General features: G+C 48.2%; 1 protein-coding gene across 2 annotated transcripts in view; it reads right to left on the bottom strand.

The window, feature by feature from the left end:
- Positions 1–23633, bottom strand: part of LOC311522658 (integrin alpha-D-like) — a 48667-nt gene that overhangs the window by 23605 nt on the left and 1429 nt on the right. The window contains exons 2-3 of one of the 2 annotated variants that reach the window (XM_084632116.1): positions 10863–12289; positions 2904–3016 (exon numbers count right to left, since the gene is read on the bottom strand). In XM_084632116.1, coding sequence (XP_084488242.1) covers positions 2904–2967 — 64 coding nt within the window. In that variant the 5' untranslated portion in view covers positions 2968–3016; positions 10863–12289. The remainder of the gene's footprint in view (positions 1–2903; positions 3017–10862; positions 12290–23633) is intronic. The other variant, XM_084632117.1, reaches the window with a different exon arrangement.

Raw genomic sequence — 23633 nt, 5'->3', positions numbered from 1 at the left:
ACCCTTGGCAGGTGGGGGAGATTGGGGTCCTCTTGTGTAAGCAGAGTCAGGATGAGCTCCACTCTGACATCTGGTGGTGAGGTGTGGCAAGTTGTGGAAAAGAACTTCAGGGGCCGATCTCATTTTCATAGGCACACCCACCCTGCCTTGAATGAGGCCATAGCTGCCCAAATGGTCACTTTGGCTGCTGTGGGATCCCCAGTGTCTCTGTTATTGGGGCAGGAAGAATAAATTGTTATTACCCTGATTATGGGAACTGTGCTGGGAACTGTACTTGGCCTTTTGTTATGATGGAGGGACTCACCATCAACTAAGTAGCACTCGCTAGGCAAGGGACATGGTTCCAAAACTCTGTGAATTGAGAGAGGTTTGAGATAGGTATGGGGTGTAGGTCCCAAACACCAATTGCACTGTTTGCTCTTTCTACTGTGGAATGTCAGAGCTAATTTTGGGTCTATTAAGAGTCTTGCTAGCATACTGTGCTGAATTCACTTTGGCCTTATGGTGCACCAGCCCTAAGGCTCCCACTATTATGAGCTGAAATCCCTGAGCACTGTGTCAAGTAGTGGGGAGCCAGAAGATTTAGAGTGTAGTAGTGCTGTTTGTGGATAGGCTGCTGGAGCCCTGTGGAGCAGTCAGCTTGAGGTCACGTAAGGTGCCCCTTTCCTCTTTCCCCCCACACACAGGCACATTTTTAGCCAGACTGGGGAGCAACACTCTGCAGATGAACTTTCAAACTCTGGGGCTGGACTTTTTGGACTTTGGGTGATTTTTGGATTGCTGGACTTAAGAGACGTTTGGGTTCTGGGACTCAAGAACCCGAGGGAAAGGATGTGGCACAGTTTGCTGGGGTGGGTCTTTGCTCATGGTTTGGTTGATGAACACTAGTTGTGGTGTTTCCCCAATTTAATGCTGATGTCATTTACCTCATGTTATTAAAGATTCTCTGCTACACTCAGACTCTGTGCTTGCGAGAGGGGAAGTATTGCCTCTTTGAGGCACCCAGGGGGTGTGTAAGATTTTCCTAGGTCACTGGGTTGGGGCTCGAGCCAGTTTTGCATTTGCTTTGACGAGAGGGAACCCCTGTGTACTGAACCCGGCCCTTGCTGCTATCAACTTGGCCTGGTAGAAGGGTTACACTTGTATGGAGGAAGGGGAGCGGGAAAGAGATTGTGGGGGATTGGTGAGCACAGGGGAGAAAGGAAGTAATGGGGGGCACACAGAGCCCCTGGCAGGGGATGGGGGTGGGCTTCAGGGGGTCCCCTGAAGCGAGGGGGCTGGGAGAATGTGAGGAGCCCCCAGAATATTCAATGAGCTTGGCCGAAGTGTGAGGCCTTCTTGTAAGTAACCATGACAACCCACGAAACCCCCCTCCCCTCCCAGCGCTATGGGGAGAACCCAGGAGTTCGGCACCCACCCCACCCCCTCTCCCACTCTCCTTCACTAGCCCCCACTGCTTTCCCATTGCTGGATGTAGAACCCAGGAGTCCGGGGGGGGTGGGGGAGGGGTTGGTAAGACTTTCCAGAGGAAGGAAGTATATGGTGAGTGTGTGCTTGCAGGGAGTATCCCAAGCTGTTCTGTCTCCAGGCGGGGCCCTCAGCAGGCATATTCCCTCCCCCCCACGCACACACACAAGTGCTAAAAAAGCAAATAGGGGGCCCCCTTGAGCTGCTCGGGGCTCTAAGCAATTGTTTGGTCTTCTTCTGCCTAGTGCTGGCTCTGCTAGTAGCAGACTGGCGCCCCCCACGCCTACAAGGCTCTGCAAAGCAATTGGGAAACAACCCGTCCTCTGGTGCAACCCACTTGGGAGTGGCACCAGTCAGGCGCTGCAGAGGCTGGGGAAGGGGAACCAGGGGAGGTGGTGCTGGGCTCTTGGGTTCTACCCCAGCTCTGGGAGGGGAGAGAGGTCTGCTGGTTAGAGTGGGGGTGGCGCTGGGAATCAGGACTCCTGGGTTCTATCCCCAGGCAACTGCAGGGGGTAAGTTACAATTACTTTCCTCCACCCTAGACAGCACAGCTGTGATGCCACTGGTGCTCTGAGGAAGTGAGTGGCCCAAGAGAGTTGCGTGGGGTGTGTTGGGTTGGGATGGGGTGGGGTGGGGAAGTGACTTGGACAAATGCGTCTCTGACCAAAAGTCTGGAGGGGTGGGGGATGGGAGAGCCAGGACCATCGTCTGTATTAGAGAACTCCAATTGGGAAACTTGGAGAGAGACAGTCCTTTCTATAGGGAGTGTGAGGGTCTAGTGGGTTGGAGCCAGTGGGGTTGGGAGTCAGGACTCCTGGGGTTCTCGCCCCAGCCCTGGGAGGGGAGAGGGCTGTGGTGGGTTGGAGCAGATGGGGCTGGGAGACAGGAGTTCAGTGTGAGAGAGAAGCAGAAGGACAGGTCTGTTAAAACATGTCAGTGCCAATCCACCCCCCAACTAACCCCGTTACCCTTTTCCCCACCCAAATCCCCCAACCAGCCCCCTTACAGATCTCTGGTGGGTCCCCCTGCATATCCCCTCCAGCCACTCCTGGAAATTGCTGAGTGAGATCAGCAACTCTGCACAGCCCGCACCATAGCAGACGGGGTCTGTCTGGAAGTGCTCTGACCCCACTGCTGGGGGTCCTGGGCAAAGCTACCCACCCAAACCCGCTGCCAGAGGGGCTGAGGCTCAGTGGGGGAGGAACACCGGCTCTGCACTGCACCCTCTGCACAGTCCTAAGGAAAGAACCCAGGAGTCCTGATTCCCAGCCCCTCCCTGCTCTTACCCACCAGACCCCACTCCTCTCCCAGAGCCAGGGTCAGAACCCAGGGGTCCTGACAGTCCAGCTGCTTCCATCCCCCTGCCAGAGATGTACACACTGGGCATCTTGCATGGGGGACTTCAGCTTTTCCCCATCCTGCTGGCTGGCACTCACCTGTGCACAGGTAGATGAGCAGAGGCAGGGGGCCCATCCTGGGCTGGGTGAAGGAGGGGAGCATAGGGTGCGGGGAGCCGTGTGCCAGGAGGTATGAGATTTGAGGGTGCAGCCTGCAGAATAAGCAGCAGAGTGTCAGAGTAAAGAGAAGTGCAATCAGTGTCGTGTGAAGGGAGGGTGAGACCAGCCCTGGGGAGGGGACTGGACTGGACTCAGGGGAGATGCAGGGAGAAGTGAACAAAAGAAGGGAAGAAAACTAAAGTGAATGAGACAGATGGACAGAGAGACACACCAGCAGCTGCACTGACCTAGATGGACATATGGTAGAACCTCAGCGTTACGAACACCAGAGATACAAACTGACAAGACACCCATACCTCTCCTTTGGCACCGGAAGTATGCAATCAGGCAGCAGAGAACAAAAAACAACAACACGACACTCCAGTGTTAAAGGTAAACTACTCAAAAATAAAGGGAAAGTTTAAAAGAAAATTTGACAGGCTCAGGAACCTGTTTCTGTGCTTGTTTCATTTAATTTAAGAGGGTAAAAAGCAGCATTTTTCTTCTGCATAGTAAAGGTTCAAAGCTGTATGAAGACAGTGTTCAGTTAAAAGAAAGGGAGGACTTGTGGCACCTTAGAGACTAACAAATTTATTTGAGCAGAAGTTTTCGTGAGCTACAGCTCACTTCATCGGATGCATGCAGTGGAAAATACAGTGGGGAGATTTCATATACACAGAGAACATGAAACAATGGGTGTTACCATACACACTGTAAGGAGAGTGATCACTTAAGATGAGCTATTACCAGCAGGGGCTGGGGGGGGGGAACCTTTTGTAGTGATAATCAAGGTGGGCCATTTCCAGCAGTTGACAAGAACATGTGAGGAACAGTGGGGGGTGGAGGGGGGGAATAAACATGGGGAAATAGTTTTACTTTGTGTAATGACCCATCCACTCCCAGTCTCTATTCAAGCCTAAGTTAATTGTATCCAGTTTGCAAATTAATTCCAATTCAGCAGCCTCTCATTGGAGTCTGTTTTTGAAGATGTTGTTGAAGAATTGCCACTTTTAGGTCTGAGATCGAGTGACCAAAGAGATTGAAGTGTTCTCCGACTGGTTTTTGAATGTTATAATTCTTGACGTCTGATTTGTGTCCATTTATTCTTTTACGTAGAGACTGTCCGATTTGACCAATGGACATGGCAGAGGGGCATTGCTGGCACATGATGGCATAAATCACATTGGTCGATGTGCAGGAGAACGAGCCTCTGATAGTGTGGCTGATGTGATTAGGCCCTGTAATGGGGTCCCCTGAATAGTGTTCAGTTGTAGACGTCTGAAAGAACCACCATCACATTTTGTTCAGAGTTACAACCAACCCGCGTTCCCGAGGTGTTCAGAACTCTGTGGTTCTACCATACAAAGCAGCATTGAGGCAGATACACTGCTACGCTGAGACAGGCAGAGAAGCACAAAACTACACAAAGCATAGGTGCCGACTCCGTGGGTGCTCCGGGGCTGCAGCACCCATGGGGAAAAATTAGTGGGTGCTCTGCACCTACTGGCAGCCTCACCTCCTCCTCCCCCCACCCCCAGCACACCCCGTCCCCGCTCCTCCGTCTACCTCCCAGGGCTTCTCTCCGGCGGCCGCCAAACAGCTGTTTGGCAGCATGCTTGGAGGGAGGGGGAGGATTGGGAACGTGGCACGCTCAGGGGAGGAGGTGGGGCCAGGGTGGGGATCTGGGGAAGGGGTTGGAATAGAGGCAGGGAGAAGGTGGAGTTGGGGTGGGGACTTTGGGGAAGGGGTTGGAATGGGAGTAGAGTAGGGGTGGGAAGAGGCAGGACGGGGGGGGCACATGGAAGGGGTGGAGTGGGGGCGGGGCCAGGGGCGGGGGGGGTCAAGCACCCGGGGGAAAGCGAACTACACTGACACACAATATGCCTACGTTCAGGCAGAAAGACAAGCACAGCAACACGGAGATAGTCACACACAGATATACTTGGACAGAAACACCTACAGCTACACTGAGCCAGCCACACACACACACACAACTCCATTCAGACAAAAAGCCACACAAAGCCACACTGAGACAGACACAGGCCCCCAGATACACCGAGACATACAGACAACTACACAAACACACAAACTACACTCAGACAGAGAAACACAAAGCTACGCTGAGAGACACACACACACACCCCCCGACACTGAAACAGAGACATGAAAACCTACACAGGCAGAGAAAGACAGACCCACAGCTACCCTGAGGCCCGGTCTGCAGTACAGAGTTAGATTGATGTAAGGCAGCTGACATCGATGTAATTATGTCAGTAGCCACACGGCAGCCTTGTCCTGCCGATGTAAATGCCATACTACGCTGACATCATAACTCCACCTCCGCGAGAGGCGAAGGGTTTATGTCGGGGTAGTTAGGGCGACACAGTGTCCGTGTAGACACTGCGAGTTACTTACATGGGCCGGTGGCCGTTCTTTCTGTGCTGGAGCTGTGACATGGATAAGAAAGCGGCTCAAAGTTTGGGCTGTCACCCGGGGCGGGTGGAGGGCTCTCGCTAGAACTCGCCTGCACCCCGGGCTCCCTGATCCCATCTGGGCTGCTGCCTGGGCTCCCCACTCCGAGCTGGGCTGCGCCCACCTGGCTACCCGCCAGAAGCCTGGGCGCTGCCCCGGCTCCTGGATCTCTACTGGGAGCCTGGCTGTGTCGAGGATCCCCAGTCCCCTCTGGGAGCCCAACAGCCGCCCAGAACTCCCAGTGGGGAGCCGAGAGCCTGGGTGGCTGCCGTGCTCCTGGTGGGCAGTAGGGAACTGAGAGCCCGCGGGGCAGGAGCAAGGACCTGAGAGCCCAGAGGGGTGGGCAGCTGGGCTCCTGGCCAGGAGAAACACACGTCACCCTAACTACACCGATAATAAGCCCTATGCCTCTCGTGGAGGTGGAGTTATGATGTCAACGTAGTAGGTGGGAGGGGGAGCTTGGGGCTGGGAGCTGGGCAGGGGCAGCCGGGCTCCCGGTGGGGAGCTGTGCACGGAGCCGAAGCCCCGCCACACTGCTCTTCCTACGTCAGTGGAAGTGCTCCTGGTGAGGCCGTGCACCACCGACAGAAGGACGGCAGCGTGGACATGAACCACCGCAGTAAATTACCGCGGTGGCTGTAAACGGCCCTAACATAGGGCGACTTACATTTGCAGTGTAGCCATGCCCTGAGTGCAGAAGAAAGTTATTCATGACCAGGAATACATTTACGCTCAGCTACAGCTAGAAGGTTACCCCTTTGATACTGACGTAGGCAAAGCTTTTCCACCCAGCTGCCCCTCGCCCTGATCCAGCCGGGCCCCTGGCCCCCCACATGCTGGGCGAGCTGAGTGCAGGGTCTCACTTCATTTGGCCAAAATACTGCTCCTAAACCAAGGTCAGAGCATCCACACAGGGGGGCTGGGCTGGTTTGGTTGAAATAGTTCCTGTTAAACTGTGGTAACTTGTGTGTGTTGCCAAGGCCAGCCTTACACACAGCCACAGTGAGAAAAATCCCACACAAATCCGTTGTGAGACAACTACACCCTCAGTGAGAAAATCCCACACAACCACACACAGCCACTCTGAGACAATCATACATGTTGGACCCTGAAATAGAGGGGTCTTTATGGGATGGGGGAGCAGGCAGACACAGTGTTGGTATATAATACTCTAAATGCTTTTTATGGATTACAAAACAAACCTTTCTCACTCCACATTCACACCCCAAACATACTATGCCAGAGTCTAAAGGTCAGAATGGTCCCAATGGCCAGTCAAGATTCCTTTTGATTATAAGCTCATAAGATGGGGGGAGCCAGCGAAAACCACATCTATATCACATGGGGCGCTGGATCAATAAACAGCTCCAATTTGAAGAAATCATAGGCACCCATTTATAGTCCATGACATGGCATCATCGGTTCTTTGCCTTTGTTTACTAGGCCTTCGCCCCACACAACTCCAAAGAGATAATCCTGGGCAGGCCGCCATGATCCAAGATGGGCCATTTCCTCCAATTCGTGTACAATTTTATATCAGTCCAGCCAGTGTTGTTTCCTTTTCTGATGATTTTCCATATTTTTCTAGGAACATAGGATTTGGGGTTTTTTGTAAAAATAGTTCTAACAGTCTTTGACCTTAAGTTCTTGCTTCGGTTGCTAAATTGCAACGTACGTACTCATGTCAAGCACGCATCATTCATACCAGGCCTCAATGACCTATAACATATAGTCACAATGTGTTACCAGGCCTCAATGACCTATAACATATAGTCACAATGTGTGTGTATATACACACACACCCCAACATTCCCCCCTCTTGATATATGGTTAATGCCATTAATTATTGTATCACTTTATAATTTCGCAAGCAATTCAATTTTATATATCACTTGCTCTGAAACGTCTTGTCGCTTTCTTATTCGACAGTATAAACACAGTATAATAAAGGTTAACAAAATCATTAATACAAATAATATGACAATAGGATGTAGCATTAAATTTAGAAATGCTGTGACACTGGGGGACAATTTTTTAAAAACATTATACCAATGAGAAATTTCCAGTTTTTAAAAAATATTTGAATATTTGACCATTGTGGATCAAAATGTTTATTTTTCTTAGCTGAGCAGACTTAGATAATTTTTTTGCATATTGTCTGATTTGTTTGCTCTTATTAATTAATTTTATACTGTTTTTAATGTAGTCCCAAATTAAAGGACCAGTTTAAATTTTTTTAATTTTGTTTTCCGTTTTTTCCGCCCCCCCAGTCAGGAGGGCATATGGTAATATTATTGCTTGTTTGTTATTTTTAGAAGTAACATCTTTGCTGGTTAACATCAAGGTCCATTGGGCCATCCTGGCATTTGATATTCCTTTCCCCTGCAGTTTCCCTGATAAAATATACTGCAGGGGAGAGTGAGGTGTTCATAGGTTAATAGGGACTGTGCTCGTAGTCAGAGCAAAAGTTTCAATGGCCCATACAGCAGCTTAACGTTTTTTTTCCAGATCCCAATCTGCTGCTTCATAGTGGTTAATCTTCTAGACGCGTTTGCTACTGGTATTAACTTCCTGTCAATTTCCTGCGTTAGCATTAGCACTGTTAGCACTGACATTAGCATTTGGTGGGTTGCTGCCAACTTAATCACAAATGGCTTGTTTATCTCTAGAAATTTCAATGCTGGAGCTTGCATCAAGGCTTGCTTTAAATGAAGAAATCATTTTCTTCTTCAGGCCCCCACTCCCATTCTCCTTTCTTTTTTAGTAAACGCCACAAGGGTCCAGTTTTCGCGGCAAAATTCCAGTTGTGTTTCCTTAAATAGTTAAACCCCCCCGCCCCCCCCATCACCCTCAATGCATGAGAATCCTCTGTCCTTGGTTGATTCATTAATCATAGAATATCAGGGTCGGAAGGGACCTCAGGAGGTCATCTAGTCCAACCCCCTGCTCAAAGCAGGACCAATCTCCAATTTTTGCCCCAGATCCCTAAATGGCCCCCTCAAGGATTGAACTCACAACCCTGGGTTTAGCAGGCCAATGCTCAAACCACTGAGCTATCCCTCCGTTTTTGCCTTTTGTTGGTCCACCTGAAGTCCTTGTTCCCCTGGGGTCACCCCCTAATAATTCAGTCTCCTCTGCACTTGTTGGGCTTTCTCTTCATTAGCCTTGAAACCCGTTTCCTGGATGAGTCCTTTTTAGTCCACTCAATCACCTCCTCTCCAGTGTCCCCCCACACTAATAGGTCGTCTACATCTGAGGTGACGTTCTCCTGATCCTCTTTGGATCATTGATCCAGCAGTCGCACCCCATGTTGGTGCGCAATAGCCGGATCGCCGTGTAGGCCCTGGGGAATTCTTTTAAACAAGTACTGTTGTCCCTTAAACGTAAACGCAAAGCAGGCCCAAGAATCGGGATGCAATGGCATGGTGAAAAAACAAGTTGCCAAATCTATGACAGAGAACTATTTAGGGCGCCCCTGTATTCTTGCCATCACTTGCTACCATTGGGGCCATAGCGGGGGCAGCTTTATTAATTTGTCTAAAACCCACTGTCAATCTCCAATCTTCTGAGGCTTTTAATATGGGCCAAATTGGGCGATTGTATGTGGAATTCCCCTTTTTAAACACTCCCTGTTGTTCTAATGATTCAATTATTTCCTCAATTCCTGCCTTTGCTTGCACAGGATATTTATATTGTCTCTGTGGTGGCACTTTGTCCCCCACGATTTTAACACTTGATTAAATTTTACCACATTTTGCTTCTTTTTAAATCCATACACTAGGGAATTCCTTCACCCAAATCCTGCTGATCCAGTATAATCTCCTCCACTGCTCCTGTGGTACATGTTCCTGGAATGTCCCCTGCTGTCAGGACGCTTTCCGTCCAGCCGGGCACACGTTAAATCCAAAACGAACCGATTCCTCCGCAGAAAAGGAGTCCCCAGTATTACTGGCTCAGCCGCCTGATCGATCTGAAGCATTTGTTCTTTACCACAAACATCCCCCGCCCTCTCTGGATATAGCTATTTCTACTGAATGATACATTTTTTCTGTCACTCCTTCCCCAATAAAGGAGGCTGCTGTAATAATCTCTGACACGTATCGAGTCAAATCACAACTTCTATTTACACTATTTACACCAGCCCCACTATCCAATGGGGCATCTTTGGGTCCATTATCTCCCACAGTGACAGTTGTCCTTGGCGTCCCATTTGAATCCCCTCTTAATCTAGTTACCATCTCCCACTCCTGGGGACCCATTTCCAGTGGGAGCAACCTGTCATCAGGGCTTCCCTATAGAGCAGGTTTCTCTGAAACCCTCAGCTTGCAGAGCTGCAACCTCCTGCTGCTCCTTAAACATTTCTTCTTCCATCCTCTGCATTTCTTTGATCAATTCATCAGTATGTCTCCCATCCCACTTAACCATATCTATTCCCCTCAATTTCAAATACCTCCAAGCGATATTCCGAGTCACATCTGCTCCCTTCTGAAGCTCATTTTGATAATTCCATCCTCTACCTCCTTGGGGTGGGGTGTTTTGTCCTGCACCGCGGCCTCTTCCTCTCTCACGGTATCCTGATCTATAAGCACTCTTATCTGAATATGTTTCAATCCTTCTATCCGGCTTCTCCCTCTCATCATTCGTTGGCAAACTATCCAGTGCTCCAGTGCATTCATAACAGTTAACCCCTCCTCTTGGGCTGCTTGGTTCACCAAATTAGTAGACATCGCTAATAAATTTCTCTCCAGTCCTTCAAACACATCATTCCAAAATTCCCTCTGATTCAAATCAACTGCCATCAAAGAATCAGCTGTGAGATGTCTGGTGACCTCTGCCCTGGGATTAGTCACTGGCTGTATTTCTCCAGCCAATAATCCCAATGTTATTCTCTTTAACAGGTAACCCCTGGGTGAATCTCCAGGCTTCATGTAATCTGCACTGGATAATGCCTTCATGGGTCTTTGACCTCTCTCTTTTCCTAACAGCATAATAAATAGTGGTATCAGTTGGTGGGCTTCTGGCTGCCTGTCCGAAGCATTTTTTACTTGATCTACTGCCTGTCTAATCTCTCCAGTGGTAGTTACCCTGATTAACCTATAAGATTCACTCATATTTAAATCCTCTGTTCCGCCTAACTCTGCCCACTGTACTAGCCATGTTGCTAAATTTTTTATACCCACTGGGCCTAATGATTTTACCATCAACTGTAAATCTGGCGAACTTGCAAGAATTATTTGTGTCGCCTTTGACTGCATCTCCCCCTCTGCATCCTTAATGGTTGATCTCGGTTCCATCGCTGCTACAGACTTTTCTGGCTTAGGCTCTTCCAGCAACTTTCTTATTTCTTCCGTCAACTTAGTATAAAGCCCCTCTCGAGGTTGATTAAATTCCCTTTTCTCTTGACCCTCTCGCAGATCCTCTCCTTACCAAATATCATTGGAATCAGGAATCTCTCTCTTTTTGACACACAGCTGCAACCTGCAGTTCCTGTATTTTCACTTGCTTTTTCAATGCTGTTATAGTTTTCTGGCACAGACTGTGGGAAACACTTGCAATCTCCTCTTCCTTTTCCTAGGTCAAATCTCGAATTAACTGTTTCATTCCTATCACTTGATGGTCTAATCTATCTTCGTCTGCTTTAATCTTTTCCCAATCCAGCTTTCTTTTCCCCAATTCCTATTTTGTTTCCCCATTTGTTCTCACTGAGTTTCCATTATCCATGCCTGCCTCACTTCCTGCTCCAAATTTTCCTGGCAAGTTTTAAAATTCTCTTGTACTGTTTGTAACTCTGCACAGATTTCCCCCTGACATGCAATTGCCTATTTTACAGCTTGCCACAACAGCCATACTACGGCTGTTTGCTTTTTACTGGTATTAGGCTTGTACAGCTGTACATATTTCTCAGACATGTTTTCTAAGGTATCAAATATTACATAAGGTTCCACTGCACCTTCCATACAAGGGCACATCCCAAATGCACTAATCTCCTTCTCTAATGGAGAAGGGGCTTTAACTTTAGTCCACTGGGGTGCTTCTTCCACCCACTTACATCTCTTCTTAAACAGTGTTTTAACAGTCTCCCCATGCATTGTTTTTTTTTCCTCTCAAATTTCACAAATAAGGAGTCACCCTTATTAGTCTTAAATAAGGACTCCCCCAACACTGTAAGACCCTGTCTCAAAATCCATCACTCATTAATATCTCACCCCGCTCCGCATTCTCCACCACATGTTGGACCCCGCAATAGAGGTCTCCCTACAGGATGGGGAGCAGGCAGATACTGGACACCATGTTGGTATATAATACTCTAAATGCACTTTATTCATTACAAAACAAACCTTACTCAATCCACATTCACACCCCAAACATACTGTACCAGTGTCTAAACGTCAGAATGGTCCCGATGGCCAGTCGAGTTTCTTTCCATTCATAATATCAGAAGACGCAGGGAGCCAGCGAAAACTACATCTATATCCACACGGGGCTCTGGATCAATAAACGACTCTGATTTGACGAAATCATAGGCACCCATTTACAGCCCATTCTGTTGTGTCATTGGTTCTTTGCCTTTGTTTACGAGGTCTTCTCCCCACACAATTCTAAAGAGACAATCCTGGGCGGGCCACCATGATCCAAGGCATGTCATTTCCTCCAATTCTTATACAATTTTATATCAGTCCAGCTGGTGTTGTTTCCTTTTCTGTGGATTCTCCATATTTTTCTTGGAACATAACAAAATTGATTTTGCACAAAGAGTTCTAACAGTCCTTGACTGTGTGTCCTTGCTTCTGTTGCCAACTTGCAACACACGTATTCATATCAGGCACACGTCATTCATGCCAGGCTTCACTGACCTATAACATATTACATGGAGATATGAATCACAATGGATATATATATATATATATATATATATACACACATATATATCCCTGCACACAGACAACTTTACACACTACTAAGCTAATACAACCTCACACAAATCCACAGTGGAAACACCACATTTCCCCAATGAGTCAATCATGCACAAAGCTGTACAACACAGACAGAACTGCACTGGAGAACCACATACACAAACACACACAACTATACACAACTGAACTGAGCTCCTCCCCCACCCACAACTGTCCAGAAACCAACACACACACACCCCTCTTGGGCCTGCCTCTTTCTTTTTACCCTTTAGTAACCACTGTATAGATAATCAATCATAATCACCAAACATGCATAGTCTACTGTGGACTGTTCCCACCAGCCAGAGTGACCGTGGTTGATGGTCTTGCCCCAGGCATTGTAGAGTGAAGTTCCCACATCTGGCTCAATCCTGAGAATTCACCGGGTGGGGTCAAGGTATGCACCCCTCTGCAAGTCGATGGAGAGTTGAGAACACAATATGCCGGGGTTTCCACCCATCATGGCAACATTGCTGAAGAGCATGCAATGCTCCTTGGAACGCAGGAAGGAAGGCCAGATCTTTGGGAGATTGCAACATTTCACCCAAAGTCAAACCACTTTATGGCCAGGATTTGACCCTGACAGCCGGTGTGGAATTTATCTAGCTGCTACAAGTCTGCCCATAAGAGGGTTCAGGTTTCTGACCTGTACATTAATGCAAGTAGGACACGGGTTTGATGGACCCTGAACTGGGTCTCAGTGCAGAGAAGTTTTTGCATCGATAGGCAAGACATGGCCTTCATGGCCTCCTAATTATCAGGGGGCGTCTGGTTTGCTGTGAGTGCTTGATCTCTGCGGCGGCCTAGGTAGATAAACTCATCCACTCTCTCCACAGTGCTTGACCTGACCTGCTCTGGGGGGTTCTGGTGGCCCAGCTCTGAGGTTTTGGACTTTGGTCTTCTACCACAAGACATTCAACTGGGAGTGTCTTGGAACCCTTGAAGGGCAGGGCTGAAATTCTCTGGCTTCTTCACGAGAAAGACAACATGATCAGCATGATCTTGGTTAGTGGCCACATCTTGGCCAACCTGGATTCCAGCATGTGGAGCTAGAAGTCCTAATCTCCAGGTGAAAGCTCGATGGAGTAGTGCCCTGAATAGGCACTCAGATTGTCATATCACCACCGCCACCAAAAAATCACCAAATTGAGCGAACTGTATCTCAGTGCCAGGTGAGGGATCCCTGTATAGATAGCCGTGGCACCCTGGGCAAGGGAACAGGGGGACTCCCATCACAATGGGGCCCTGATTTTGATTCTGGTAAGAAAACGTGTTGTTTTTTTTAATAAAAGTTGTCAATGTCTTCTGGTTCTCGATGCTTATTTTTATCCAGAGTGTTTCCAAAATCATTTTGATTGTTTATTTCCCTCCAGCCAGTTTTCTGCTGAGGTTTTTGATCAGCGGAGAACTGTCAGAATTGGATTAAAAATAAATGAAGAAAAAAAGAAAAAGAAAACACAGGCCTGTTTCAAACACCCCTTCCTTAAAAGCTACATAGTGAGAAGGTCTCGATCCTGCCACAAGTAGATTTCCTGCATTAAGTCTCTCTCAGCTCCTCATAATTGATTGAAATGGTTGGAGAGACAGCTCTGCATTATGACATCTCACAAAGCTGCAGGAGAAAGATCTTTGGGTTATGACAATTCATGAAGCTGTGGGAGAAAGACCTCTGGGTTATAATGTCCTGTGAAGTTGTGGGGAAAAGATCTCTCTCTTTCCTGCTAAGATGAGATCTTGCCAAACCCTTTACTTTCCCTCTCTGTGTTTATAAAGATCCCTGAAATTAAAATAGACACGCCCTCCCCTTCAAAAAGAAAAGGATAAAAATATTACTTAAAAAGGGGCGTTTTAACAGCAGTCACTTCTCTAAAGCAATCTGGGTTTCCTTTGGTTTTAGAAAAGGTTTCACCACATGAATCAAAGAAACAAATAACTGACTTAAGGACAGGGTGAGGGGTGGATGGAAGACCTGGCTAAGGAGACAGCAGGAATTCTAGCGAGTTACTTTGAAGATTCAGTGGCCACCACTGTCAAAAGCAGCGAGTGAGTAGGGGTGTCTGAGTTTTTATGGGAGTCAAATTGGGGGAGACCCCCTTACAAGGAAAGTGATTCCCCAGAAAGCGCAGAGTGCTCATCCTCTGAAAGTCAGTCTCAGACTGAGCACCCCAAACAGAGCCTCTACCCCACCCTAGAAGTGGCTGCATCTCAGGGCTGGATGAGGGATCCCTGTGTAAACAGCCCCCACGTCCCACTGCAGAGGTGGTTGCACCTCAGCACTGAGTGATGAGCCATTGTACAAATAGCTGTCACACCCCACCCCAGAGGTGGCTGCAGCTCAGTGCTGGGTGATGCATCCCTATGTGAACAGCCCCCTTACCTGACCCCAGCCATGGCTGCGTCTAGGGTGAGCAGACTGCAAGGGTGAAAAATCAGGACAGGCTGTGGGGGGGGGAGGGGGATAATAGGAGCCTATATAAGAAAATGACCCAAAACTTGGGACTGTCCCTATAAAATCGGGATATCTGGTCACCCTAGCTGCATCTCAGTGCCAGACAAAGGATCCAGGTATAAACAGTCCCCTCGCCCCACTCCAGGGGCAGCTGCATTTCAGCACTGGTGGAGATTTTAAGGCAAAATGTCCAATATTAACATGGTCAGAGAGCGAGACATATGGAAATAGGATGGGAAATACAGACAGACAAGAAATCAGTGAATCAGCATGACTTATATCTTCCTCTACTGTAATCTGGGACCCAGCTGGGGACCCACACACACCACTTCTCTGATCCAGCACAGAGAAGGGGAAGAGGTGAAGCTACAGATGGAGTCAGGAGACCCTGTTCCTCTTTGAAAATATGCAGTGAGACCATCTTTCATCTCTTCATGCCTGTAAACCTGCATGAGAGCAGAGCAATTTCCAGGCTGTGCCTTTGGACAGGGACCTCTTATCCGTTGCTGACACGCAACCGCATCTGGGGTGGAGCACAGGGGGCTGTTCATACAGGGTTCCCTCGGCCAGCGCTCAAATGGGGCTGCCTCTGGAGTGGTGCATGGGGCTTGATTACACAGGGCTCCCGCACCGAGTGCTGAGATGCAGCCACCATTAGGATGGGGGGTGGGAGCTGTTTATACTGGTTTCCCTCACCCAACCCTGAGATGCAGCTGCTTCTGGGGTGGGACGTGGCAGTTGTTACTGTACCTTGAAATTGGATGTGCAGGGTGGAGTTAGTCTTGTGATCAAGGGGGGCCTGAGATTTTTTGGGGCCTGTCCCAAAAAAACCGCTTGGCAGAGTCTACACCCCTTTTTTTGAACCGTCCTAAGGGTCAAACCTTTGCCCTGACCATGCACCAAACAGTCTCAGCTGCTCAGCGTTTAGCCTGGCACCCACCTCCCCTTTGGGGGGACCCACACTGCAAATGGCCTTTGAAAAAGTTCGGGCTCTCTAGCGAGGCACATACTTAAGACCTGTGAGTCACACCAGTTACCCAGAGCATGTGCAGGCCGAAAGCCCAAGGGATCTCCCAGCCAGCTATGACTCGTCATGGCTGAGGTTTCTCTCACCAGCCTTGTACACAACGGCACACTCCAAACATTTCACATCATGGCCAGATCCCCATCCCATGATAAAGTGTAAGCGGGGGAATAGTCCCGCTATTGTGGGGAACTTTCCTGGCTTCTACACTACCCCAGTGAAGTGGGCTAGCGAAAGGATCTGAGTCCTCGCTCCCACTTCCTTTACCCAGAGGCCTTCCTGGCCTTGAGGGCTCCCCTTCCACTCTCCTGTCTGGCAGAGTCCTCGTAACCCCAACAAGGCTGGGCCCAGGATTCCTGGCGGCTCGACCCCCCAGTCTTGTTGTGGTCACTTAGGGCAGAGGCTAGGGTGTCCTCACTCTGGGGTGCTCTCTGCACTGGACATTTCCCTGGCCCACTGATCATTACATACAGTTCAAAGCAAATGCGATGTATTAAACAGCAACTAATTAAAAAATAAAAGGAAAAAATGGGAAAGGTTAAAGGAAAACCCGTTACCCCGCTCTGGGGCACGGGGACATCACAACCAGCATCTCTGGAAGGTAGGGGAAGTTCACAGTCTATTCCTCACACCTCCCAGGCCTCCTGCTCAGCCCTGGCTGTGCGGCAGGGATGCCGCGGGTCGGACACTTACTCTGGCGGTGGCCATACGCCTCCAGGCTTTAGGTGGCAGGACCCTTCTTCCCACCGTCGCCCCCGCCCCCCACGTTGGGGTTATGATCCCCCTCCAAGTCTGGCCTGCAAGGCCTCTTGGCTGGGGGCGTCTCCCTGCACTGGGCCCACTGCCCAGGGTCCCCCTCGCTCTCTCCACACCCGGCTCCAGGGTGCTCCAGCCCCTTCTCCACTCTGCCTCCAGCGTAGCTCCTTGGGCTGCTCCTCTGACTCCCATTGGAGTGGCTCCGCTCCCCAGCTCCGCTCGGGCTCCTGCTCTCTCCTTAGCTTGGCCCCACTCTCGCTCAGGCTGCTCCAGCTCACCTTGAGGATGGGTCACACACACGCACACTCCAGCCTCCTGACTCCTCATTGGCCTGCCCTGTCAACCAGGCTAAGCTGGAGCATTGGTCTCTTCCCATTGCGCCTGGGGACTGTCAGTCTCGGGACTTGATTTCCCATCAATCCTTCCCCCTTTCTTCTGGCACTGGGAGATGGCCAACCAAAAAACCCCAAACCCTCTAAGTTTCAGTAAGGGGCCAACAGTCCCCTTATAAAAGTGAATTGGGGAGGGGCACCTGGTCTCACTTGAGGAGGCAGACGGGATCTCCCAAGGGACACATGCACCTCTTTCCTTTGGTCATCCACCCAGAGGTCAGGGAGAGGGGCTCGCACACAACCTCAGAGGGGCAGGGGCCCCCAGATTGCCTCCTCTCACAATCACCGCTCTGCCAAACCGTGCCCTCTAATGCCTCCACCATTCAAGACAGCTGCACTGAGCACAGTGAATGCAGCTGAAGTGCATGCAGATACTTCCCACTGGCTATTACCAGCTCCAGGGGGCAGAGTTAAGGTTACAGGGGCAGGTGCCTTAACTCTTCATTTCTTGGTTTTTGTTAAGTTTGATTAGCTGAACTCAATGCTCTGGAAGGGCAGGAGACCCCACGGGGCAATCATAACTCTGCATTAACAGGGTTTTTTTGTCTGGGAATCCACATGTGGGTAAGGTTACAAGCTATCTGCATAGCAACAGCACACAGGAATTGCTCACCTCGTGCTGAAATGCAGCTGCTCCTGGGGTGGGATACCATAGCTAGGTATTAGCCATGCAGCAATAACACACAAGGAGCCCTGGCTCAGCCCTGAGGTGCAGCTCTCTCTGGGTGGGGTGCAGAGGCTGTTTATTGGAGGATCCCTTGCCTGGTGCTGAAAGGCAGCTGCCTCTTGGCTGGGGCATGGCAGAGTGGCCTCTGTATGAACAGAGTTTATAACCCTTTTGCAACAGTCTGAACTTCTCACTCCATCGGTGTCGATCTGTCTCACCATCTCCTGCGCATTTCTGACACCTCTCTCGGCCTGATCTCTTTCAATCTGAATTTCCCTTTCCTCTACCCTTGAGCACAAGCCTGCCTGAAGCTGTTTCCAAACTCTGGGTGCTGGACAACTGCAGCTTTGCTTGACTGGTCATGGCACTTCTGCCTTCCAAGTTATTTCCCCAACCCCCGCCCCCAGCTCTTTGTGCTAAAAGAATGTAAACAGCCACCCCATTTGCACAAAAGGAAGCTGTGCCCAGCCCACAAAGAGCTCTGCCAAGGGCAGACAGGCGAAATAAGCGAAGGCATGTGCTTCCCAAGTGGCTGATTGCTGGAGCTGCTTAGAAAGTGGGGGAACAATTCTTCAGCACTCCAAGTTGCATCTGCGGCCCCCGCTACCCTTGTGCCATAGAGGCCACTCACAATCCTTAATGTATTTACCCTCACAAATCCATACCCATTTCACAGATGGGAACTGAGATACAGAGAAACTACCTAAGGTCACACAGGAAATGTGTAGCAGCGTAGGGAACTGAATGTATCTCATCTATATGCCAAGCGGATACCCGAAGCACTCGCCCAGCCATTCCTTGTTGTTTTGCAGGTTTTGAAACAAGCCGCATTTTAAAATGTATTTTTAACCAACTTCTTCAAATGGAATGATGTCGGATTGGAGGGAGGTGTCCAGGGGGGTTCCTTAGGGAGCTGGTCTGGGTCCAGTGATGTTTAACATAGAATCAGAGACTATCAGGGCTGGAAGGGACCTCAGGAGGTCATCTAGTCCAATCCCCTGCTCAAAGCAGAACCAATCCCCAATTTTTGCCCCAAATGGCCCACTGCTCAATCCTCAAGGATTGAACTCACAACCCTGGGCTTAGCAGGCCAATGCTCAAACCACTGAGCTATCCCTCCCCCCTTTATTAATGATCTGGATGTAGGAAGAGAGTTTACTGGTCAAGTCTGCAGATGCCTCAAAGCAAGAGGGGTTGCCAACACTTTGGAGGATAGAGTTAAAATTCAGAGGGATCTCAATACATTGGAGAACTGGGCTACGGCCAACACAATGAAATTCAACAAAGACCAACATAAGGTGCTGTACTTAGGGAAGAAAAACCAAACACACAAATACAGAATGGGGGGAAACTGGCTTGGCAGCAGCACGGCTGAGAAGGATCTGGGAATTGCGGTGGATCACAACCTCAGCATGAGTCAGCAAAGCGATGCTGTTGCAAAAAAAAATAAAATTAAATTAAATTAAATTAAGTTGCAATAACAGATGCAGAGCATGCACGTCATGGGAGGTGACAGTACCGCTCCATTCGGTGCTGGTTAGGCCTCAGCTGGACTACTGTCTCCAATTTTGGTCACCGCTGAGTAGAAAGGATGCAGAGAAACTGGAAAGGATCCAGAAGCGAGAGACAAAGACGATCAAAGAGGTGGAGCGTAAGCCATGGGAGCAAAGGCTGCAGGAACTGGGTATGTTTAAGCTTGGAAAAGAGGAGACTAAGGGGGGACACGACAGCGATCTTCAAATACTTGAAAGGCTGCCATAAAAAAGGTGGAGAAAAGTTGTTCTCTCTTGCCAGAGGGCAGGCCAAGAGGCCATGGGTTCAAACTACAGCACAGCAAAACAGATTTAGATTAAATTTCAGGAAAATCTTCCTAACTGTCAGAACAGTAGGACAACGGAACAGAGCTGCCAAGAGAGGTTGTGGAAGCTCCTTTGCTGGAGGTTTTCAAAAGGAGGCTGGACAGCCATCTGTCGTGGGTGGTTTAGACACAACAAATCCTGCCTCTTGGCAGAGGGTTAGACTAGATGACCCTTGCGGTCCCTTCTAACTGTGTGGTTCTATGATTACTGACACTTTCACGAACCAAAACCCTCAACCGCGAACTGGCTTTTGATACATAAAAAAAAGTAAACGCTTTTGGAAACGACCTTGATAAAAATAAGTCACAGAAGACAGAAAACATTGACAGCTTTTACCAAAGCTTTCCATTTTTCTTTCCGGAATCAAAATCAGGGCCCAATTGTGCTGCAAAGTCCCTTTACCCACATCCATCTATCCACGGTCTGTTTTAAAAGGCAGCAACAATTGTTAAGGTTTCCTGACAATCCCTATTAAAAATCCCAATCCCTGTTTTCAGTGACTTATAACTTTCCCAAACTTTAATCATTTTGGGGTGAAACTGGATGGCCTCTGGATTCACCCTCAAATTAGTGCTGGCTGAAAAATGGAATTTTCATTTTGTTGAAAAGGTTGTGATTTGTGGAGTTTTGTTTTATCCTGACTTGAGACAAAAAGCTATATTTTTTAAATGTTACACTAGACCAAAATACCCAGAAAATTTTGTGTCCACAACATCGAAAGGGTCAGTTTTAATGATTTGACACATTTTGATTTGAAAAAATGTCCAAATGAAATGTTTTGAGTCAAAAATGTCAAACCTAAAATGCTTTGACCTTTGTCATCTTGGAAGATGAAGGCCACTAGTGGTCATTTTGATTTCTAATTCCACTGCTACACTGCAGAAAAAGGAGGGTAGGAATACGCCGGGGGAGGGGTGGGGGGGGGGGGGAAATGACATGGTAAAGTTGAAAAGAAACAGGAAACTCGGAATGAAATCCTAATGTCAGAATGAAGTGAAACAGTGAAGTAAAAAAATGAAATAAAAGAGCCATTTAAAAAATTGTTCTGATATAAATTTGTTGAAAATTTTGTCAGCATTGACAAAAATTAATTACAATTTTTAGTTTTGACAAATTGGTAATTTTTGACAAAAAAATTCATTGGACAATTCCCTACCAGTTCTGTTTCAGATGTCCTTAATAATTCACTTAAGGTAGGAAGACTCTTTTCATCCAATGAAGTGAGCTGTAGCTCACAAAAGCTTATGCTCAAATTAATTGGTTAGTCTCTAAGGTGCCACAAGTCCTCCTGTTCTTTTTGCAGATACAGACTAACACAGGTGCTACTCTGAAATCTTTTCTTTCTTTGACTTACGGGATAATTTTGCCACTCACTAAAGTACTGAGTTGTCAGTCCTCAGCTTCTGCTTCTAAGAAGAACCTTCAACTTCCAGTCTAGGCTTTCAATCTGAACATTTGTTTGTAGCTACCTACTGTGGAGGGATTTACCCCTGTTATTTTTAACTTCAAACTCTCACTCAAATTCTATTCTCCTGCAGTTTCACTTTCTGTCCCTGTCTTCAAGGAATCTTTCCGTCTTCCTCCAGGCCCCAACTCAAATCTGTCTTCTTGAAACTAGATCTTTTCTCTTCTTCTCTGTCCTGCAAAACAGGACGCTATTCAGAGCCACAAAGAATCTTCTCACAAGACAGCTGTTTCTTCTGGGTAAGGTGCGAAAATGGCCTTGTTTTATCTCACAATATTCCACACAGCACACACCTTATTTTTAACACAGGACAAGCTCATACTCCTTGTTAGTGCAAAGGGGTATACTCTAATTCCCTGACCCATCTGAGCCAGCCAGTCTGGAACTTATAGATTCATAGATATTTAGGTCAGAAGGGACCATTATGATCATCTAGTCTGACCTCCTGCACAACGCAGGCCACAGAATTTCACCCACCACTCCTGCAAAAAACCTCACACCTATATCTGTGCTATTGAAATCCTCAAATCGTAGTTTAAAGACTTCAAGGAGCAGAAAATCCTCCAGCAAGTGACCCGTGCCCCATGCTACAGAGGAAGGAGAAAAACCTCCAGGACCTGGAGGAAAATCTGCCCTGGAGGAAAATTCCTTCCCGACCCCATATATGGCGATCAGCTAAACCCTGAGCATATGGGCAAGATTCATCAGCCAGATACTACTACTATCTGCTTTATACCTTATAAATGAACGACCCCATATCCCGTTCCTTGCCCTCCCCGAGTCAGTCATGGCAAGCTTGTCTTGAAGCTGGTGTTCCCTAGAAAGGCAAGGCCCCATATCCCATTCCCTACTCCCTACGCCAGCCAGTCCATATCTCATTCCCCACCCTCTGAGTCCCCGCACATTGGGTCCAGACCAGAGCTGGCACCCCTAGAAAGGAAGGGCCTCATGTCCCATTCCCCATCTCCTTGAGCCAGCCAGCTCCCTTCCTGTTTCAATATATTTACTGCTGTTTTAGTTACAAACCAGAATAATGACAGACACTGAGAGAAGCAGAAATACGGTGTGTTGCCTCTACAAACAGACAAGCTGAACATGGGGTTGGAAGATTGTCCCTCAGTTGGGATCAGGTTGGGTGAATTAGCAATTCTCCTCTGCACTGGTCCCAGAAAGGACAAGATATTGGCCAAACAATGAACCAGGTTTATGACCAGAAACAGTATTCCAGGGCATTACTGCATCAGCTCAGAAAATGGACCCATATGACCCAGTATCCTGCCTCCTTGCTGCCCGAGATCAGACCCATGGGCCCATCTAGCCTGATATTTCACCTGCTCCCTGTCACTCTGGATCAGACCAATGGACTATCTCGCCCAGCATCCTGTCTCCAGCAGCGGCCACCATCAGCTGCTTCCAAGGAAGATGCAAGAAGCCCTGTCCTGGGCCATTATAAAATAAATTACCCACTGTGAAAGTTTCTTCCTCACTCTGCTACATTAGTGCCTGCCTTATGCCCAGAGCTATGATGGCTTAGATCTCTTATACATTTTTGTTTCATACAGTGGTTTTCAACCTTTTTTCATTTGTAGATATCTAAAAAAATTTCAAATGGAGATATGGACTCCTTTGAAAATCTTAGAAGTAGTCTGCAGACCCCCAGGGGTCCGCAGACCACAGACTGAAAACTACTGTTTTATGGTAACAAGCTTTCACTGACCCCTTAGAAATAGTTTGCGGACTGACCACGGGTTGAAAACCACTGGTCTAGTAGAGATGCTCATGTTCCATATAAATCCTTTTCCCTCAATCCTACCGAAGTCTCAGCCTCCATTATATCATGTGGCAGGGAGTTCCAATGGCTGATTAAACATCATGTTTTTCAAAAAGCATTTAAAGTTGACCAATGGGAAACATGCACAAACAAAAACAGAGCAAAACAAACAACACCCCCCCCCCCTCATTCTTAGACACATGAAAGGCAGTTACGCTGGAAATTTAATACAGACAAATATGACCCGTGTTCGCTGCTTGGGACACAGACAGAGATGTGTGGTTTGTGGGTAATTCTACCACAAGCAGGTGAAATGCCAAGACACAAAAGGCGGGTGGATCGCACAATGTGGGTTTATACCACCCTCTTGTGGCTAGAGCTGAGCAAAGACTTATGAGTCTATTTCCTCTAATATACAGCACAAGCAAAAGAGGCTCATTTTGTTCTGAACCGGAAGTCCCCAAATTCAGTTGCCCAAAGATAAGTCAGAAAAAGGGCCCCAACATTTCAGGCAAGTTGCAGATGGCCCTAGATAACACAGACACTCCATTGAATCACCCAGTCAGAGCCCATAAGGAAAGTGAGATCAGCTTTTGAAATGGGATTGCTTGGACCTCCCTTCTAAAGCTGGGTCTGAAGGGGACTGTGCATTAATGATTCTTGCAGAGCAAGGGGTAAAGGGGGAAATTAACCTGACTTGAGGCACTGCACCTCCCCCTACTCCAAGGAGCATTTAGACATCTCTTTATTAGGGCCCTACCAAATTCACGGTCCATTCTTGCAAATTTCACAGCCACAGGATTTTAAAAATCTTGACTGTCACAGTTTCAGATATTGAAATCTTGAATTTCACGGTGCTGTA

The sequence above is a fragment of the Lepidochelys olivacea genome (assembly GCF_965140295.1).
Source record: "Lepidochelys olivacea isolate rLepOli2 genome assembly, chromosome: 6".
NCBI lineage: Eukaryota > Metazoa > Chordata > Testudines > Cheloniidae > Lepidochelys > Lepidochelys olivacea.
This window is presented reverse-complemented; position numbering and strand designations above follow the sequence as displayed.